Source organism: Gymnodraco acuticeps, unplaced genomic scaffold (genome assembly GCF_902827175.1).
Source record: "Gymnodraco acuticeps unplaced genomic scaffold, fGymAcu1.1, whole genome shotgun sequence".
NCBI lineage: Eukaryota > Metazoa > Chordata > Actinopteri > Perciformes > Bathydraconidae > Gymnodraco > Gymnodraco acuticeps.
Window position 1 is genome coordinate 225471 of NW_022989840.1, and position 21612 is coordinate 247082.

At 43.8% G+C, this 21612-nt stretch overlaps 1 protein-coding gene across 3 annotated transcripts; it reads left to right on the plus strand.

Annotated features, from left to right (window-relative positions):
• Positions 1-1530: 1530 nt before the first annotated feature.
• b3gnt9 (UDP-GlcNAc:betaGal beta-1,3-N-acetylglucosaminyltransferase 9) lies at positions 1531-17916 on the plus strand. 3 transcript variants are annotated; one of them, XM_034236032.1, is made up of 7 exons: positions 1531-1739; positions 2925-3288; positions 4745-4864; positions 15225-15584; positions 16176-16417; positions 16509-16764; positions 16847-17916. In XM_034236032.1, the coding sequence occupies exons 2-7, from the start codon at positions 3172-3174 to the stop codon at positions 17189-17191; spliced, it is 1440 nt and encodes a 479-aa protein (XP_034091923.1). In that variant the 5' UTR covers positions 1531-1739; positions 2925-3171; the 3' UTR covers positions 17192-17916. The 3 variants fall into 3 exon arrangements, with proteins under 3 accessions (XP_034091923.1, XP_034091937.1, XP_034091930.1); XM_034236046.1 differs by having other exon boundaries at positions 15228-15584; XM_034236039.1 differs by having other exon boundaries at positions 2985-3288.
• Positions 17917-21612: the final 3696 nt, after the last annotated feature.

The window sequence follows — 21612 nt, forward strand, 5'->3', positions numbered from 1 at the left end:
GGGACAAGTGTACTGACAGCGCAACATCATACTTCATTAATGAAAAGTAAACTAATATTAGACAAATTAACTTTAAACATCCATGATGACTTAAACATATAATCCAGGATACAAGCCACATAGTTGCACCTGCAAGGAGAATACAGAACAACTCGTTAAAAAATAAACTACTGAGTGTTTGAAAGCGTACAACAGTTTTATGATACTGCCCCATCTAAAACACGAGGGGATCTGACTTTATTACATTTGAGTTGAGTGTTTCGTCAACTTAATGTGTTGCTTAAAATAATACATCTGCATACAGTAGCCTATATGTGACAATGTAACTAAGTGTTGCACGGCCAGATACGGCTCGAGAAGCTGACTCAGATAAGGAAATATTGTGAGATCGATGATCTGATTGATGATGTGATGTCAGTGTGATATGAATGATAAGTGCGACACGTCGGCGTCTTCTCTGCATACGGCAGTTTAAACTGCATTTCCTTTTTCCTGTAATATGACTTGATAGATTTAAACTCCGCACACTGAGCTCTGATCGGTCAGCAGGCGGTGCTTTCACTGAATGGATCTCTTTTCTATAGACGCCGGAGTCGGGCAGCGTAAGATGAAAAAAAAAGTTATTTAGCCTTCCCAAACCTGAGCCTCACGCGCCGCCTATGTCTATAGGTCTAATTGTATGCACACATGTTCACGCACAAGCTGTTTTCTATAGGCGCCACCGATGGTTCAGTCAAGACCCAGTACATAGTCATGATTCATGAATCACCATTACTGTTGCCTATGCCGAGAGTGTCTGCATGCGTGTGCTTTCCTGCATGTTGCTTAGGGTGGTAGAAATATTTAAATATATAGGAACTCATTTGTGTGAGGTTTAATATTGAACATAATTAGTGACGCTCAGTTTTAATGACATGATCTCCAATAGCCTACTACTTCCCGGATGAATTATTCTGGATCTGGCTTTGATATATGACCTACTGGTAGAATAAAAAAACATGACTCATCAGAACATGAACTCACACTCTACACTTTTATTTATTCCTCTTGTCTTTTTCCCCCTTCACAATCCTCCTCAGTTGCTGTGCTGGCATCTGGCTTGAAGTAGCTTCGCTTTGGTTTAAGTCACGTGATAAGGAAAAAAAAGGATCAAGATGCTGCATTCAGGTGCTCCTTGTTAGCTCCGTCGTCTGACTACTCGCTCATAAATTCAAATACATCTAAACTAGTATATATTCTTTACGCATTTCCTGCCTAACTCCTTCGTTGTAAACACTTGCATTGTTGCCTACATATTTTAAAAGGTATTTAAAAAAAGGTTGGTCTTGTTGTATTGTATTCCAAAAAAGTCTATATTATTTATATTTGTTCAGTGCGCATTTACACCAGAGCAAATGCCATGTATGTGAATTGCCAATACGACGAAAGCTTATTTTTACCTTAGAAACCCGTTCAAAAATACAAAGTACTTGTTTGTAACAATGTCCAACAGCACGTGAAGGCAACCATAAGCAGTCAGCAGCTCGTGAAGAAGACAGGCTCAGCGCCAGGTAGATGTTCTTACCCTCCTCACACACACACACACGCACACACACGCACACACCTGAAGACAGACAGCATGTGAACAGCTCCCTCCTCTTCTCTCCTCGGGACTTTTTACATCATCTTCTTTGTGTCGCTGCGCAGAGTGGATTTGTGTTGCCCAGATGTTACCACTTTAACCTCCTCCGTCTCGTCTGGTAAGTTTAAATGACTTGCATCAGTCAGCGAACATTGAATAACTAAAGCGTTTTAATCAAACCAGCTAGTTGTTGATACTTTAAAACATGCCCATTGTATTTGGCGATAAATTATACTTTCTGTGTAAATTGCGCAAGAAGTTTGCTACACTTTTCCTCATTGTTGGTCACGCTTTTGTGACATTGCTGCTCTCAGACATATACATATATACTGTGGTTAAACTGTCACATCAATAACAGGGCGTTATTTGGGCATGGCTGCAAATGATGTGGATGTTGGGACACAGTGTTCTTTGAAAGAGTTGGTACCCTCATGCTCACTTACATAAGAGACACTCCCCCTTCAGAACAGAGTTTATCAATCGATGGGAAACAAGAAAAGGGATTAATTTACCAACAAGCAATGACATGTTGGATCATTTTAAATAAATAATACTGAATAGTAACTTATTCGAGGTGAGGGGGAAGCATGTCGTTACTTGTTGAAAAGCTCATTTAACAAAGATGCCAGGACATCTTATGACCTCCAAATGACCAAAACCCTGAAGTAAGCACTTTCAAAACAAATTGAGAAAAAGAGCCTGATTGGTTGTGTCTATTGTTTTTACAGAAATAATATGCTATATATTTGATTGTATACAGATGTCATATAACAATTATCCTGGCCCAAAAATAATGAATGACGATTCATCCGTATAATCATCAAAGTATTATTTAATCTCTTAAGAATGGCACTTGAATGTACTGAAATTGTCTAACATTTTGTACAGAAATAAGCAATTTTATTTCACAATATGTAGGACACTCCTTTTTAGTAAAAACCAACCATCTTAACCGAGTTATTAAAGATGATACAGTCCCCTTTTTTAATAAAGATTTGTGTTTGATTAATGCAGATTTCTAATGTTTTGTAGAAATAAAGTGCAATTTTTCGTACATGACCATTTCCGCATTTAGAAAAAAGGTATCTATTTTCACATCCCTACCTTGTGAGCTAGACAAATTATTAAAGTCACTTATGTGAAGTTTTTCATTGAATTATTGTGAGATTATATCCTTTACTGCTTAATCAATATATATTCCAGAAAACCACATTTTTGTATTGCATTTTCACAAGATGGTTTTCTGAATAATCCTCCTGACAACAAGCAAATGGGACGGTAACAATTTCCTCTTTATAAACAGGGAGTATCAAAGATGATGGAAATCTGTTGTTGTTATTGCCTCTGCCTATTGGTACCTAAGAAGAGGAGGATGGAGTTGGACAGTTTGGACGTACATCCAGTGATATGAAGACAGCCTGCAAACCAGAATCTAGTCTGACTCCGGTTCAGCGTGCTCTGCTGTCTGCAAAGCAGTATGAACTGCAGTGGCTCCTTCACACTGCCTGAATGCCTTGAATCCTGTCCAACACTTAACTGAAGTCAGGTTAATGAAGAAGATGCTGAGGAAGATGGTGACCATGAGGAGGATCCTCCATGTGAAGGCAGATGTGATGTGCACGATGCTGCTGCTGGTGCTGTTCTGTGTGCTGCTCTATGCCCGGCAGGTGAGGAAGCAGCCAATAGGAAAAAGGAGATTTGGTCAAATTCTTAAAGGGATAGTTCAGATTCAGGAGTACCTGTCCAGTTACTAAGCAACTGCAGCAGCAGAACATATTTTAGCCTCCTTGAGAAGGCTCAGTGAATAATTGGTGTCATTTTAAGTATCCAACAGGGAACAGTCGCCCCCCAGACTCGGTTGACAAAAGCATTCATTAATAAACCTAGCAGAACAGGGGAGTTGTTGATCTACCACTGCCCTGTTCGGTTAGTTAGTTTGTGTTGTTGGGTGACCTTGGTGGATCCGAACTATCCATTAAAACAGAAGTTACATAATCAAACAAACAAGCTAACAGATTGAGGTAGCAGTGGAGAAGTTCGCAAGGTCAAATTACAGTTTCTTTCAATGGAGTGTGGTTGCTTTCATGGAAGCAAGGATAACGGCTGTGAACATCGTTTAAATGTAGCATACACTTAAGCTACTACACTGAACAAAAACGCAACACTTTTGTTTTTGCTCCCATTTTTCATGAGATGAACTCAAAGATCTAAAACATTTTCTATATACACAAAATAACCATTTATCTCAAATATTGTTCACAAATCTGAAAAACTGTGTGATAGTGAGCACTTCTCCTTTGCCGAGATAATCCATCCCACTTCACAGGTGTGGCATATCAAGATGCTGATTAGACAGCATGATTATTGCACAGGTGTGCCTTAGGCTGGCCACAATAAAAGGCCACTATGAAACGTGCAGTTTTGCTTTATTTGGGGGGTCTGGGGGGGTCCAAAAACCAGTCAGTATCTGGTGTGAGGGGTAGGATTAGGGTTAGGGGTAGGGTTAGGGTTAGGGTAATGTTGTGAATTGAGTGGCCTGTGTTCGTCATCCATAACCTACGCCTGCCCATACCATAACCCCACCACCATGGGCCACTCAATTCACAACATTACCCTAACCCTAACCCTAACCCTACCCCTAACCCTAATCCTACCCCTCACATCAGATACTGACTGGATTTCGGACCCCCCCAGACTCCCCCAATAAAGCAAAACTGCACGTTTCAGAGTGGCCTTTTATTGTGGCCAGCCTGTGCAATAATCATGCTGTCTAATCAGCATCTTGATATGCCACACCTGTGAGGTGGGATGGATTATCTCGGCAAAGGAGAAGTGCTCACTATCATAGATTTTTTCAGATTTTTGAACAATATTTGAGAGAAATGGTTATTTCGTGTATATAGAAAATGTTTTAGATCTTTGAGTTCATCTCATGAAAAATGGGAGCAAAAACAAAAGTGTTGCGTTTATATTTTTGTTCAGTGTATGTATATTTTATTTAATGTCATACAACACAACTTCAAACAATATAAACTATCCCTTTAACTGGACTACTGCTACATAATTCTCCTTAATATTTTAGATTTATTTGAATGTCTAATCAAATCCCCCCCATGTTTCCAGGCCGTGCTCTCCTCTGAGTGGGACAGGCCTTTGCTGAAGCTGGAAATCCACGGATCTACCAGCCCCAGCAGGACCTTGCTGGGCGCCAGTGGGGCCAAAGTCGGCCAGGAGTCTCAAGGGGTATGACCGTATTTAATTCAAGTGATGAATGTATGTGCTTGTTTGGTTACCCTTTTTTAACATTTAGCTCATTGTTTCCGTTTTGGTTTAGTGTTTCCAGCGTCATGGTCTTTGTGCTCACAAAGAGACATTTGTTGGTCTGTTGAAGCACTGCACAGTGCATGTGCTGTGTAAATACTAGTATAGCTTATGTTGAGTGCTTCAATGTGTGTGTATACAGTATATTTGTATTAATATTAACGTTTGCCTTTATGTCCATCTGACTGACTTGCAAAAGCTCTAACACATTTTTATAATGAAGGACACAAACATAATGCTGTACAAACAGAAGTCATAATGCTAGCCCCCCCTGCATGAAACACCTTGATTGTAGTCCTTTGTTTACTTCTGCAATATCTACAACTTCTATTGGCTAGCGCTCCAACACATTGTAGCGGAAAGGCTAAGGGGCAGGACATCTCTAATAGAGCTGGAGCTTGAAAAGCACCGGGTTTTCCTGTTCACACCGCAGCGGAGCAGCCTCTTAGCTCCGGAATCCGGTTCGTTTCAAGCACCAAAAAGTTGTCCGGCCAGAGCAAAAGCAGCGCATACGTCACGCTAACGTCGAGGCGGGGGCGGGGGCGGGGGCAGGGGCAGGGGCGGGACCAACTCCTGAACAACAACAGAAAGCCCGCGTTTTATCCAGTTTGTACACAACGATGGAGAAACTTAACAAGCAGCAGTGGTCCACTGAAGAGACCAGCTACCTACTGGGAATCTGGTCTTCCGAAGAGGTACAGAGGAAGCTGGACCACAATCGGCCATTGTTGTTGTTGTCGGTGTCAGCTGTGAGGGGTTTCAGCGCGGTTTGGCTTTATGAAGCAGGCACGCAAACGGTTACGTCATGACGCAAATGATGACGCAATGACGCAGCACCAGTCGGACTCTGGGCAGTATGAAAAGAGCCGGAGCTAAACCGAAGAACCGGTTCTGAACCTGAAAAGTTCTAGCACGGAGCTTGAACCGGAGTTGCGTTGGTGTGAATGAGGTATTATACCTCATTCACACCAATGTAAAGCAGTAGCGTAGGCAGAAATGTATTTTAGGGTGGGCCTGTAAAAAATAGGGTGGGCCAGATTTTTCTTCTGCGCATCAGAAGCTAACAACAATCCCCGCCGGTACCGGTGGCAGATTACTTTTAGAATACTTTCTTTTTCCATAACAGATGGGTATGTTTTGGTGAACAGGAGACACGTATTTTACTGTTTTAATGGCTTATCAAGAGCACAAACACAACATCTTGGTGTCATTCTGAACAGCTCTCTCATCTGCACCACACATAAAACTATTTCATCGTCATCAGAAAATGATCGTATAGATCGCTGCTAGATGAGGGCAGTGGGGGCTCTTCTTGGAGTCTGGCTTTTTTTTTTTAAACCAAAGTTCATTAGTGAACTTTGAGCCATCATTTATTTTGCAGGCAGCTCTCTGCCTCTCACGTTATTATGGCGCGCGCCGGAACCAACAATCAGTTTTACCGTAAATGAGTTTGGTTCAGAGGATAACACATTTGTTCACTTGAATTTCACTTTGAATTCTTGGATATTCTCAATGGGTGAATACATTTTTTTATTAAAATAATAAAAAATTAAAAAAATCACACCGAAGCTTTCTCAGGGTGGGTCAATGAGTAAACTGGGTGGGCCTGGGCCCACCCTGGCCCTATGGTGGCTACGCCACTGATGCAAAGTATGTTACGTTCCCTTCTAGGGTAGAGGAACACAACACACACCAGAATGGATTTGGTTATAATTATAATAGGGTTTAATAAATAACAATGAAGGTGTACAACAAGATTAAATAAAAAATAGCCTAAGCCAAACAAAGGAGCCCAAAGGGCGCAGGTATCCCGCTAAATAACAGAAGGAGGACTCCAAAGGTGAGCCTAATCACACACCTGAAATCACTAATCAATCACCACTAATCGGAGGAGGCTGCGGGGAAATGCAGCTAACTAAGGGGTAACAAAACACACTACTCTAAACACATAACAGTACACGCTACGCTAAACACATATCACCACATACTACTCTATACCAAGCGGCAAACTCTGGGGAACAGCCGGGACGCCAATACGGAAGTGCCACACACTGCAGTTCATACATGGGCCGCTAGGGACTGGCTGCAGAAAGGAGCCATTTCCATAGACCCCCATGTTAAAATGCCCAACTTTACAGCAGAAAAAAACATGTTTCTACCCATGGATGCAATAAATATTATTATCGATATAGTTAGATTCCACCTTCATGATTATGAATCTGTGAGTGAATTGTTTTCTAACACGAACCTTTTATTTATATTAGGTCTTAAAGTTTTTGCATAAATTAGGGCGTGGTCACTTTGATGGACATGTACATGCCTCACTGTCAGCTAACAGCAACTTGTCCACTCTGCTAGGCTACAACCATAGAGGCTACAACGTTAGTTAGTCATAGTACTGTTTAAAAGCGATACAAATTTAGGAAGGTTGAAGACCAGACGAACCTCTGCAGCTCATCCAGAATGCAGCGGCTCGTCTGGTCTTCAACCTTCCTAAATGTTCCCACACCACTCCGCTCCTCCGCTCCCTTCACTGGCTTCCGGTAACTGCTAGAATCCACTTCAAGACACTGGTACTTGCGTACCATGCTGCGAATGGATCTGGCCCTTCCTACATCCAGGACATGGTTAAACCGTACACCCCAGCGCGTGCACTACGCTCTGCATCAGCCAAACGACTCGCTGCACCCTCGCTGCGAGGGGGACCCAAGTTCCCATCAGCAAAAACACGTGGGTTTGCTATCCTGGCTCCAAAATGGTGGAATGAGCTCCCCATTGACATCAGGACAGCAGATAGCTTGCACATCTTCCGGCGCAGACTGAAAACTCATCTCTTTCGACTCCACCTCGAGCGATAGAATTACTAACAAAGAACTGCTAACAGAGCACTTATATACTAATAAAGGACTGGCTTATATATAGCCAGTTGAGTAGCACTTGAAATGTTTGGCTCTATGAAACCTGATGTACTTATATGATTCTGTTTTCTTCAAGGTTGTGTCTTCCTGGTCGAATGTACTTATTGTAAGTCGCTTTGGATAAAAGCGTCAGCTATATGCAATGTAATGTAATGTACTGTACTTGACCCTTTAGCTTTAGCCGTGTTCGTGGTGATTGTGCCTTTTAGGGAATATTGTTACAAATACCAGACAATTAAAATGTCGTGCTGTGCGCTTGAATGTACTAAAAGAACTTCCAAGAAGTCTAAAATGATAATATTATACATGTTAACCCCGTTCGCAGGTGTTTGTGTGCTTGGTAGCTTAGCGTGTTACTTATTAGCCAGCTAAGGACGTAACCCTTTATGCATACATATACATTTTAGTTTATGATTCAGCCTTGGGTAAGACTTTTATAGTCTATGGCTATGACGCCCATAATGCTAAACGGGAGCAAATGTTAATAGGGGACCCAATTATCCCAGTGGTGGCCGCCGGAGCTAACGGAGCCGCAGGGGGCTAGCTCCAGCCGGCGTCCCGGAGCTAGCCCACTGCGGCTCCGTTAGCTCCGGGCGGTGGAGTCCGTCGTTATAACTGGAGATCAAGGAATGCAGCGAAACGCAGACTTGGTTCGCCTGCTGTAGTATTAGCTAAATAAATTATGTTGAACAAGGCTTATTAAGCTGAACATCGCCACAATTGTTCTGCTATGTATCGGTACTTCTTTTCTTAACGTGTGAATGACAAGCATTAAGAATAACAAAATATAGCTAATTCTCTTGCAGATTGTCTCATTTGATTATGAATGTAACGTTTATATAGGGGAACTACACTGTTAGCAGTAACTTGGTATGCATGTATTTCATGTTTGCTTAGCTTCTTAGCTTGAGCTAGCTCTGTTTACTTCCAGTTCGGAGGCAGCAGGTCCCGCCTCGGCTCCGCCTCTTTGCCCTTATTTGGAGCAGGCGGGATTAGACTCTGACGTTGCTGTCAAGCCGTTAGTGGCCGACTCCGCCTACTAAGGGCTTCTCTGCAGAATTCTATGGGTGAAGTCACGGACACTACGTCCATTTATATATACAGTCTATGCTCTATACACATAACTAAACACCTCTAACACACAACACTAAACACGGGTCAGAAGTAGTCAAATACACTCTACTACCTTAATGTGTCCACACAGGAACTGGGGTTACGTACTGTAACCCAGCATCTATGAGTATAGGCGCAGCCCTCTAAGGCTATTGCTATTGGGTAATACCTCTGCACGTGTGCAGCACTGACAGACTTAATCCACGCCCACCTATGACGTGGGCCCCACCTATGGACTCACTTCCGTATAAATAGGAAGTAGTCCCTACAATCTGCTCCCACACAAACAGCTTTTCTTCAGCTATTTGCGGAGCCAGTGGGGCCCGAACCTTAGAGGGCTGCGCCTATACTCATAGAAGCTGGGTTACAGTACGTAACCCCAGTTCTATTTCGTATAAAGCTTCGCCCTCTAAGGCTATCGCTATTGGGTTAAGGGCGAAGCAGGATGTAGTCTACGCCCCACTGGTCCGTCCGTTACCAGAAGCACAGAAACACACCTACTCAATTAATAACCCATGTCCATTTCGCCATGCGTAAATGGAGCATCACATCACACAGGCTACCTGTCGTTTATAAAAAGTAGAGACCAAAGTCCCACTTGTTAAAACGATCAAAGAGGGGGAAAAGGGCAGCTCTCTAAGTGCCGACAGGCAGGAGAGAGGGCACGCAGTTGAGTCCCCGACATTACTCACTCTGACAGTACTGAGTGTATCAGAGAGGAATGGGAGACATCCCTCAAAATAAACACGAATAAAAGAACAGGGGGAAGACCAAGATGCAGCAGTGCAAATGTCTTCCACTGTCATTCCTCCGTGCAATGCCGTGGAGGAGGAAATTCCTCTGGTGCCGTGCGCTTTGATGTTCTCCGGGGGATCCAACCCAGAGGAGAGATACGCCTGTGACACAGCCTCACACAGCCAGTGTGACAGGCGCTGTGCCGACAGAGGCTGCCCTATTGAGCGCTCTCTGTAATGCACAAACAGACGAGCTGCGTAAAGCAGCCGTGCGTGCAATATAGCATGACAGCGCGTGCACGGGACGGAGGAGATGAGATGTGGCTTCCTCCTCTGATGTGTGAGGAGGAGGAAAGAAGCCATCCAAAGGTATCACTCTCGATTTAAAAGAGCTTGTGATCACCTTTGGCATAAAAGCCGGGTTAGGGCGCAAAACAGCTGAACTGCCATCTCCTTGGATCTGGAGACATGACGGAGCCACAGAGAGAGCAGACAAATCACTCACCCTTTTAGCTGATGTCAGAGCCAATAGCAGAGCTACTTTGGCTGACAAGAACTTTAGGGGGACCTGATCTAAAGTTTCAAATGGAGCTTTACTCAGTGCGCGTAACACTAAAGCCAAAAACCCATTGAGGCGCCAAAGCGCGTGACACATGTCTGAGTCTCTGTGCTCCCTGTAGAAAACGTTTTGTCAGAGGGTGACTAAACACCGTGCTGACCCCAAACCTACGTGGCAAGATGAAATTGCAGCAGCATATGTTTTTACCGTGCTATAAGCCAATTCCTGTCCAGCAACAGCTGGAGGAACGACAGCACGAGGCAGGGGGCCCAACGGGGTCCAGGCTTTTCCCTGCACACCACACGGAACGCTGTCCATTTGGCTGTGTAGGATGTGTGTTCAGCAGCTGCGCTGATCGAACACCTCCCTGACGATTTATGTAGGCCGTCGCTGCTTTGGTGTCTGTTAGAATCAACATATGTTGATTGTACAGCAACGGGACGAAGTGCTGGAGCACTTTCCATACGGAGAGTAATTCCAGCACGTTTATATGGAGAGACATGTGAGCTAGCCACTGTTCCCCCACTGCCTACGACATGCACGTTCCTCAGCCTGCGAGAGATGCGTCTGAGAACACTGCGGTGTGTGACGTCACTCTGCTCAGGGGCACCCCCACTGACAGGACGTGGAGATTTTTCCAGTAGGTTAAATCCAAAACCACAGAAGGAGGAATGCACACCATGCGTCTCCTCTGACGCACGGGGTCGATGCACAGGCGAATAAACCACCTGGAGTCTCCTCACTATGAAGGAGACCCAGGGGAATCACCACGTGACCAGCTGATATCATGTCTAACAGCTGCATCACGGAGAGGGGTGTCACCGCCCCGCGGGGTGTGACGCGCCGGAGGAGAGCTGTCACTTTCTCCCCTCTCCGCTGTGAGAGTCGCGCTCTCATGCGGGCTGAGTTCAATTCCACTCCCAGTTAAAAAGATAACCTGGGAGGGACGAGGACAGCTCTTCTTCCAGTTGATAATGAAACCCAGGTTTGACAGATGAGATACGAGCTGTATCGTCTGAAAAACAGCTTCCTCCCTGGAGCGATTCAGCCACAGTCCAGGTAAAATAACACTTTCATCCCCATTCTGAGTAGCTGCTCCAACCGTCTCCACCCACTTTGAAAAAGTGCGTGGAGCCAGGAATGAGAAACGCAGGAATTTGCTGTGTTTCGGGATGATGGTTACGTGGAGGAATGCATCCTTCAGGATTATGGATGTGAACCAGTCTCCCTGGTGAACACACTCCAGCACCTGTTTGATTGTCAGCATGGGAAAAGGCCATTCCCTTGTTGGACACTGACAGATCGAGGATGGGTCTCATTCCCCCCGCCCCGTCTCCTTCGGGACCAGAAAATACCGGAAGTAAAAAACCCTGATTTTCTTCCCCATGAGGAACCCTGGAAAAAAGCTTTCTTTTAACAAGAGTTCCTGCCGCTCTGCACGGAGCGCGAGACACTGTTCCCGGGATGACAGGGTTCCCTGTATCCCGTAGAACTGCGGGGGGAGAGGCGAACTGCAGAGACTATCCTCTGCCGATCCGCCTGCTCATCCATCTGTCCATCAGACACACGCGCCGCCACCCTGAGTACCATACAGTACTCTGATAGTGCCGGGTGTACATTCTCTGGATGTGCTGTGGTTGGTGACAAACCACGCCAGAGCCCTCCACACGCTGCATTTCACACAGGCTCTCAATATGTCGCCGTTTAGGAGAAGGCTCGTAAACCGGACATTGAGGCGCGTTCACGCTCAAACCCGCTTGAGGAATGAACGGTGTGTGGAGGCATATCTGTGACATAGGAAACAAGCCCGTGCTGTCTAATCAACAGGTTTTAAAGACAGCTGGTTTGAGCCGCGAGCCCTGCTGCCTAATAACCGACAGGCTATGAGGCAGCCGCTTATGTCATCCGGAGGAGAGCTCTCCTGAACCGGGGGAACGGGGAGATCTCATTAGGCGGCTGCCTTTCCGATGATCTCCGGGAGTTCCTGGAGAATACCGCCTATACGGCAGAGCCGAGATGGCGGATAGAGGGACCCGGTGACCCGGTGTCAGCCCGGCAGCCGAACCTATAGGCTCGGCTGCCGGGCCGACACCGGGCCCCGCCCTGTCTCCCCCGTCCGGAGGAGAGGGAGGATGGGGCCGTTGGAACCACATGGTGATCCGTGAATGGAGGGGAAGGAGTCGCCTGACTGCTGCCCGCCACTCGGATCCAATAATCAAGGGCTTGGTCCACAGAGTAAGACTCCTGGACTAGCCAATCATCCCCGGCCGCAGCCGCGAGAGCGTTCGCTCTCCGCTGTCTGTGGGCCAGAGGGAGACGGACACAATGAGTGCACGACAACTGGGGAATGGTTTGCGTGCTCCAATCCCCAGCAGGACTCACCTGTATCGTCTGTGTAAAGCCGCTTCCTCCCTGGAGCAAGCCAGCCACAGCCGGTCGTAACTCATATGTCGGCTAACACAGAGCCCCGCCCTGTCTCCCCCGTCCGGAGGAGAGGGAGGATGGGGCCAGGGGGAAATGTTTGCTTTCTAGTAAACAGCTCTGAAAAGAGCTTGTGCCTGTACAGTGCTTCTGCAACGGAGTGCTGAAGAAAAGTGGGAGCAGATTGTAGGGACTACTTCCTATTTATACGGAAGTGAGTCCGTAGGTGGGGCCCACGTCATAGGTGGGCGTGGATTAAGTCTGTCAGTGCTGCACACCTGCAGAGGGATTACCCATTAGCGATATCCTTAGAGGGCGAAGCCTTATACGAAATAGAACAAGATGTGTGAGGCGTCTGATTGCAACAGAGCCTCCCGAGTGATAGCTGTCCCTAGCTTTGTAGTCATCTCCAGCAGGTGTGCGCCGGCTGTGAGCTGCGATCGGGGTGCGTCGGGCCGGCGTGCTCCAATCACAATCTTCAGGAGGCGGACCAGGAGATGGCAGCCAATCACGTCAGGGCACCCGCACAGCTCATTTACATACAACCCAGAGTAACACAGTTAAGATGACCAGGAAGACAGCAGCCTTGACACTCCCCCCCCTTAAGACACAAACCCACAGGTTTTGTGAAATTACACACACTAACGATCCAATCTAGTAACACACACACGAATAACACCAACCAGCCTGGACATGTCATCGGCCAACACACTCTCTGAGCCCTTTTATATGGCGGATATCTAACCTGTTAGTCCCGCTCGATCAGAGCCCACTGCGTGAGCCGCTGGTGGTGCCGGTACAGGCGAGTCCATAACATGAAGGGATCGTAGCAGATACACAATTAAAGGTCCCATGTCATGGCCATTTTCACTGATCATAATTCCATTGTTGAGGTCTACTAGAATAGATTTATACTGTGCAATTTTCCAAACTCACATTGGTTTCGCATACAGCATCTCTGTAAAGTATGTGTATTCAGCAGTATTCACTCTCTCCACTAAATGGCTCGTTGCAGCTCTTGCCCCCCCCTCCCTGTGAGCCCAGTGTGCTCCGATTGGTCGGGACCAGTCGGGACGTTGTGAATCGCGCTGAGCTCCGTGGAGGTGTGATTTCCTTGTTTCGCGATACACAGCGAAACACAGCCAAACTCATCCTGAGCACACACAAAGTCACAGCCGAAGTAAAAACAATAAGTGTGGCTTGATATTGAGTAAGAAAAAGGTTGATAAACGCTGTGAGAATGGGTCTGCAGAGAGAATTTCGCCGCGATCCCAACTGTCTGTTATCAGCCTGCAGCCAGGGAGGAGAAATCAGCAGAGCTGCCTGCACTGGTCAATTTGGACCAATCAGCGGGGGCTTAACGTAACGGCTCCGCGGACGTAACGTAACGGCTCCACAGATTGGTCCATTTCGTTCCGGGGACGACATGACATCATGATGTACCCGGAAGAATCAAATGGACAGTGACCTATCTCCAACGAGGCGTTTTGGGGAGGTATTTTCTGTGTTAGAGTTTTACTCGCTACATGGTGTACTTTGAGGGTTTTGACTCTGCACACCATTTACATTCATAAAAACCTTCATAACACACAAGGGGACGGGTAATAACCGGAAAAGCATGACATGTCACCTTTAACCAAAAACTAGATCCCACACAAATCTCAAGGTACCGTAAGGCTAACAATAGACCAAAGATGACTAATGTTGGTGTGAATGAGGTATTATACCTCATTCACACCAACGCAACTCCTAGAGCTTTTCAGGTTCAGAACCGGTTCTTCGGTTTAGCTCCGGCTCTTTTCACACTGCCCAGAGTCCGACTGGTGCTGCGTCATTGCGTCATCGTTTGCGTCATGACGTAACCGTTTGCGTGCGTGCTTCATAAAGCCAAACCGCGCGGAACCCCCTCACAGCTGACACCGACAACAACAACAATGGCCGATTGTGCTCCAGCTTCCTCCGTACCTCTTCAGAAGACCAGATTCCCAGTAGGTAGCTGGTCTCTTCAGTGGACCACTGCTGCTTGTTAAGTTTCTCCATCGTTGTGTACAAACTGGATAAAACGTGGGCTTTTTATTGTTGTTCAGGAGTTGATCCCGCCCCTGCCCCCGCCTCGATGTAAGCGTGACGTATGCGGTGCTTTTGCTCTAGCCGGACAATTTTTTGGTGCTTGAAACGAACCGGATTCCGGAGCTAAGAGGCTGCTCCGCTGCGGTGTGAACAAGAAAACCCAGTGCTTCTCAAGCTCCAGCTCCGAACCGGCCCTGAAACACTGTTGGTGTGAATGAGGTAAATGAGGTATGAGTGGTTGACTTATCAAAACAGAGCTGGCCTGCTAACCAATCAGAGCAGTCTGGGCTCTGGTTTCAGACAGAGGGTGAAAAAGAGGTGCTAAAGCATGTAAACATGTCACAGTAGAGGCACAAAATACATTTATGAAACCTGAACATGAGCATCATAGGCCCCATTTATGATGGCATTCATTTGCTTTAATAAATGTCTTCTGTGTTCTGTCTCATATCATTTCTCCTTATTAGCAGATCCCCTCCAACCCTTCACAGACACAGCTGCCTCCCTGCAAACCCCAGTCCAAATCCAAATTTCTGCAGCTCAAGCAAAAACCTCAGGTCAAATCTAAGGGGAAATCCAAGGCGCAACGGAAAAATGCTGTGCCGACTAAGACAGCAGCCAAGCCCCTGCCCACGATGCCTCCATTTGACTTTGAGGGCTATCTGAGAAAAAAGGACAACAGAAACTTTAAACTGCTCATAGACCAGCCTGATAAATGTCAAGTTGGGGGAGCAGAGGAAGAACAAGAAGGAAGTGAAGGGTCGTCTGCTGCTCTCTACATGCTGATTGCAGTGAAATCTATCCCTGCAGATTTTGAAAAACGTCAGGTAAAATATCCCATGTGGTGTTATCCCAAACGTTCCAAAAATGTCAAAGCTAGAAAAATCTGGTATTTAACATGCCTCACCATAGTGGTTCTCTGCCAGAAGTTCTCATAAATTAACTTTTTATCCAGTTTCAAGCCATGTTTTTACTTGCATGTTCTAAACTCTTTAATTGCATATCAACAATAAGTCATATAAACACTTAAAGTTATCAGAGGAACAAGATGAGCAAACATAATTGGTAATTCAACTCAAAGCTCTTTGGTATGCCATTGTACCCTGAACAGCCCCTGAGAAACACAGATTTAAAATTGTGAACTTTATTCAGTGTTTTTCCTGGTTTTAATCACTCAGCTATTTGCTTTGGAGAGGAGGAGGATGTTGATAGTTTGGCTCTCTGGTAAACACCTACTGAAAAATGTTTAATAAAGGAATCCTAACTGGGAAAGACTGACTGCAATTCAAGTTATTGTTTTTATGTGTCTGCTCTGCTGGAAAGTCATTCAAGTTGAACCTATAGGTTACTAATTTATTCACTGTACATTTATTGGTCAACAAGATCATCTATTCCTCTCTCCTCGTTATAACTTTCAGGTTGTACGTCGGACCTGGGGTAAAGAGGGACTTTTCAAAAATGGTGTTTCCATCCGCACTCTTTTCCTCCTCGGGGTTCCCAGGAATCGGACAGCTTTGCCTCTGTGGGATCGGCTTTTGACCTACGAGAGTCAAACCTTTAAGGACATCCTGCTGTGGGACTTTGACGACACCTTCTTCAACCTGACGCTGAAGGAAACACATTTCCTTGAATGGGTTAACAACAGCTGCCCTCATGTCAAGTCAGTGTTTATAAACTATATTGGGTTAATCTGATTCTTAGATTAGTATGACTCACATCTGATGTTTTTCCCATTGTTTTGCTTCATACAGATTCATCTTCAAGGGCGATGCTGATGTGTATGTTAACGTGGAGAATATACTAGAGATGCTCCAAGGTCAAAAGCCAGACACAGATCTGTTTGTGGGTGATATTATTATCCATGCTAAACCCATTCGCCGGCGCAGTTCCAAATACTATGTGCCAGAGTTTGTTTACGGAGGGGGCTTGTACCCAAATTACGCTGGTGGAGGGGGTTTTGTCATGTCAGGACATACGGCTCGGAGACTTAGCTCTGCTTGTCAACAGGTGAATCAAAATTGGACACTTAATATGCGGCTATATCTTCTATGAGAATTATTTTATGCAAGCATTTTTTTTTTACTTCCAGGTGGAATTGTTCCCCATTGATGATGTCTTTCTGGGAATGTGCCTCCAGCTGATCGGTGTCAAACCATCGCGTCACCAGGGCTTCCGTACCTTCGGGATTCCCCGTCCGTCTGCAGCGCCCCACCTTCAAACATTTGACCCGTGTTTTTACAGGGAACTCATGGTTGTTCACAGCCTCAGTGTTCCTCAGATCTGGCTCATGTGGAACCTCCTGCACGACCCCGAGCTGAGCTGCCACAACAGGACCAGCCCGACATCCTGGCCATTTAGGTGGAAGGACAAGATGGTAGAAACTGAAGGAAAAGAGACGGACTACGGTGAGAAACAGGTGTTTGTCACGCATTAGAAGGGGCAAGGACGAGGACAAAATGCTTCAAAAAGCAGGATCTGTGAAAACTTGAAAGCCTTTTTATGTGTTCAGAAGCACAGTTGAGTCATATGATCCAAGCTGACAGACCATGTTTGGAGAAATGAATTGGCAAAGGGCTAATGTTCTTCAGACTTTCAGCCAGAGAGCCCAGAGAGAATCAGGCATTATGAGATCCAAGCCCATCTGAACAGATAGACAGCAAGAACTTGATCCACCAAAAAGATTGTGAGAAGACTTTTGAATGTGCAATCCGAATGTTTTGGGTTTTAATTGTTTACACAGAGACACAATTTGATCCACATAAAAAAACACGTGGTTATTATCGGGTTTAAACCCATGCAAGCAAAGAGTCAGGACTGGAGATGGCTGTGTGTGCTGGGGGAGAGTAAAGACTTTGTGTTTTCACAGTGAATCGTGAGCAGAGGTGTTCCCTCTCCCTTAATGGAGGCACAAATGGGCAGTCGCACTATCTGTTCCCTGGAGGAACAACAAATGGAGCCTAAATGGAACCAGCTGCACATTGGGAAAACACACACACACAGAGAGAGACACACGATACAATCTCTACTGAATGTTTGGGAATAAGCCTGATATTTGAAGAATCAGACATGCATACTTTTATGTGAACAGTATTGTTAGTATTATCAATATAATAATTTGATTTGTATAACTGTGTTTTTCATTAAAACTCTTTACCTTTACCCTCATGTGTTCAAACGAAACTAGGACATAGGACAACCCTCTTCAGAATCAGAATACCTTTATCCGTCCCACATAGGGGAAATGTGCATTTGTTACAGCAAGAAAATAGCCAAAGACAGCTTAATATTAACCAAGAAGCATTCATACAAATTATTAAAGATAACAAATTACACAATTAAAAAAATATACATCCTGTAACAGTTCTGAGAGATAGAGCAGCCAGGTATGGCACAGCTATTAACGCCATATACAGTGGGGCACACACCTGGGGACCAACTACAAGAAGCGTCTGACCTCTGTGCTGTCCAACAAGTACTAAGACATGTTTTGCGAGGGGATCAAATTCTTATTTCCCATAGTTAAATGCAAATCAATTTTTATCTTTTATATCATGTACATTTCTGGATTTTATTTTTGATATACTCTCTAAAATAAACCTATACCATTAACTGTTCATTTCTTTATAAGTGGGCAAACTAAAAAAATCTGCTACTGCAATACTTATTTCCTCCACTGTATATTGCACATATTTGATATTATTAGTATAGTCTTTGTTGTTTGTTGTTATACTGTATGTGTAGGAGTTTACCAGGGACCGTGATGGTTATACAGTCTGATCGCTGCAGGAAGGAAGGAGTATGTTGAAGGATAGGGAAAACAATTAGGTTGAAAGGAGTATGTCGAAAATATAATTAAAAAATGAATTTTTTTAAAATATAAAATAAGTCATCGTGTTGAAATTATGGAAAAAATCCTATTTAAAAAAAGCTATAGTAAAGTCATTCGTAAATATATTGTGAAGTCATGGTATAGTAGGTTGAAAAATATGAAAAAAGGCACAATTTAGTATGTCGATAATATCATGAAAAAAATAATTTTTAGTAGTTCTAAACATAAAGACAAAAGTCAGTTTAGTGTGTCAAAAAATATTATACATACTATATTAATAAAGTCTCAGTATAGTACATTTAAATATATGAAAAGTGTAGTATCTTGAAAACAGTCATAATATAGTGTCCTTAGCTCATGGCTTAAGTGACATAAGCTAAGCCTATATAGATCAACAGTTTCAAGAAATAAAAACTTCTGAATCACTTTTCACATCCACATTTGTATTGTTTTTTCATATCCTGGTTGCACACACAAAATGATCTTTGATGTCGATGAATTGTGAGCATTTGATTTTATGAACGTTGCATTGTTGCATTGGAGTTGTTGACATTGCGGCTCGCCGATAATAAATGATCATTACACCTGGGTAAAACAGAGTCCATTCTCTTCGGTTCGAAACATAATCTCAGCAAATCCGACGACTTCGCAGTTGCAGTGGGCGACATTATTGTCACAAGTAAGAAGGAAATTACATACCTAGGATCTATTCTTGAGGCAAACCTCTCCTGTGACAAAATGGCATCCAATGTAATAAAAAAAGTCAATCAAAGAACTAGATTCCTATACCGGATCTCCTCTCTGGTAAACAAAAACACCCTGAAAACTCTGGCAGGAGCACTCATTCAAGGGTACTATGACTATTCTTGCACGTCATGGTACCATAGCACCTCCAAGGCGCTAAAAATAAAACTTTAAACATCGCAAAATAAACTGGTCAGACTACTGCTTGACCTTCATCTAGAACCCACCTCACCTCCTGCCCACTTTGACAACCTAGGATGGCTTAGAGTAGACGACAGAGTACAGCTACTTGCAATGGGCCTGGTCTACAAGATCCACTACACCTCTATGGTACCCATGTACATGTCAAAATTCTTCCCAAAGGTCAAGGAATACCATGATCATAACACCAGAGGGAGCTCCACAAATCATGTGAAACCCAGATTTGGCACAAAAAAAGGGGAATACACGTTTCGCAATTATGCCACATCAAGGTGGAACGCTCTTCCCACAACTGTAAAGGAAAGTAAAACTATACTTACCTTCAAAACCTCTCTTAAAGAGCACCTTCGGGGGAGAGCATTGCAAAACTGGCCCCGGTAATGGTACAAATCTCAACCTGTCGTTCAATGGACAGCTTCCCCCCCAATCTATGTATATACTCGCATTTTAGACTCTGTTACTAACTGTATATCTGTAGACTTGGTATGTCTTAAATGTCCGGTTAGGATGTATTAGAACGAAATCTAAAATGAAAATTGTAAACAAGCAATCTGTATGTAAAAAAAACCCCACCTGTATGTAAATTGTAAATAAGCCATCTGTATGTCAAATATGTCTTATATGTCTTAAATGATATGATGAATTGGAAATGGGGGACCCTGATGTAAACAAGACGAAAGTCTTTCTCTGGTCTGCATCCCCTTAACAATTGTATGTTTTGAGCTGTACTGTACTGTACCCAATATACAAGCTGTTAATAACTTTTCAATCAATCAATCAAGCGCAGCAGTAATATCAACTACCGCCATCAAACACAGTAAAAAGTCATTTGCCGGGGCGAAGCTTTCAGTCAGTCCTTTCCTTTGCACTACATGGTATTGTTATTGCCTTTTATCAGTGGACAAGCTCAATAACTCATCTTGTTACATACATAAAGTTATAGTATTCAAGATATAAAACGCCACATTCCAATGAGTTTCACAAGGTTTAATTACCTGACCCATTTCCAGAAATGGCCTTCAAATGCACTGAATCCACAAATAAATATTCTCATGAGAAAAAGCAAGATGGACAAGCATTATGATAACAAGAACAGGCAATACAAAGCGTTAATATGAGATTATCACTGAACTGAAGCAATACAAATTATATAACAATCATTCATTCCTGCACTTCAACTAAAGAATACAAAAAGAGAGAACAAGTTATATTTTAAAAGCAACACAGACCTCCAGATTCAAGTTTCCACTTGTTTTTCTTAAAGCATTTAGAAAAACATGGATGCGATGTCCACCTGAGTTTGTGTTTGAGACACTATATTATGACTGTTTTCAAGATAGGCTACTACACTTTTCATATATTTAAATGTACTATACTGAGACTTTATTAATATAGTATGTATAATATTTTTTGACACACTAAACTGACTTTTTTCTCTTTATGTACAGAACTACTAAAAATGATTTTGCCAAGCTAAGTTTACTCAAAATATGTACGTTTCTCCTCAGGGTATTCTTGGTTCATTCATTCCTGTCTCTACTTTGTATTATTTTCATATCATCTTTGACAAAAGATAAGCTCTGCGAATTTCTGAGCAATGACCAATATGGTGGAAGACAAGGAATGTTTCTAATGTAGATCCTGTTTTCCTTGCAGAATTGTGTTGCTCAAATCATGTATTCCTACCTAAGATGAACTTTTAGGAGTGCAAATCATTTTCACATTCTCCTGGGTGCAAGGTGTAATTATAAACCATGTTATAAACACACATATACAAAACTAAACAAAAACCTTGGTCAAAAAAGCAAAGAAAATGAACAAACTCAAAAACCCATCCAAACAAACCAACTTGTCACTCTCTATGTAACAGGTCAACTAAAACAACAGATGGCCATAAAAGCATGTTAGCATGTTGCTAATGCTCATTGACACACACACATACGTACAAAGATGCAAATGCATATTCAAACTGTACAACAACATTTGTACAAAGGGGACACAAATCAAAGACAGGCTTGGTGGGAGATCAGGCACCATATTCAACAGTTTTGTGTTTTTCTTGATTTTCTTTACGTACTTGC

Coding starts and splice junctions, on each gene's coding strand:
- b3gnt9 (XM_034236032.1), top strand. CDS start 3,172: ATGAAGAAGATGCTGAGGAAGATGGTGACCATGAGGAGGATCCTCCAT. Junction 3,289..4,744: donor TGCTGCTCTATGCCCGGCAG/GTGAGGAAGCAG, acceptor CCATGTTTCCAG/GCCGTGCTCTCCTCTGAGTG. Junction 15,585..16,175: donor CAGATTTTGAAAAACGTCAG/GTAAAATATCCC, acceptor TATAACTTTCAG/GTTGTACGTCGGACCTGGGG.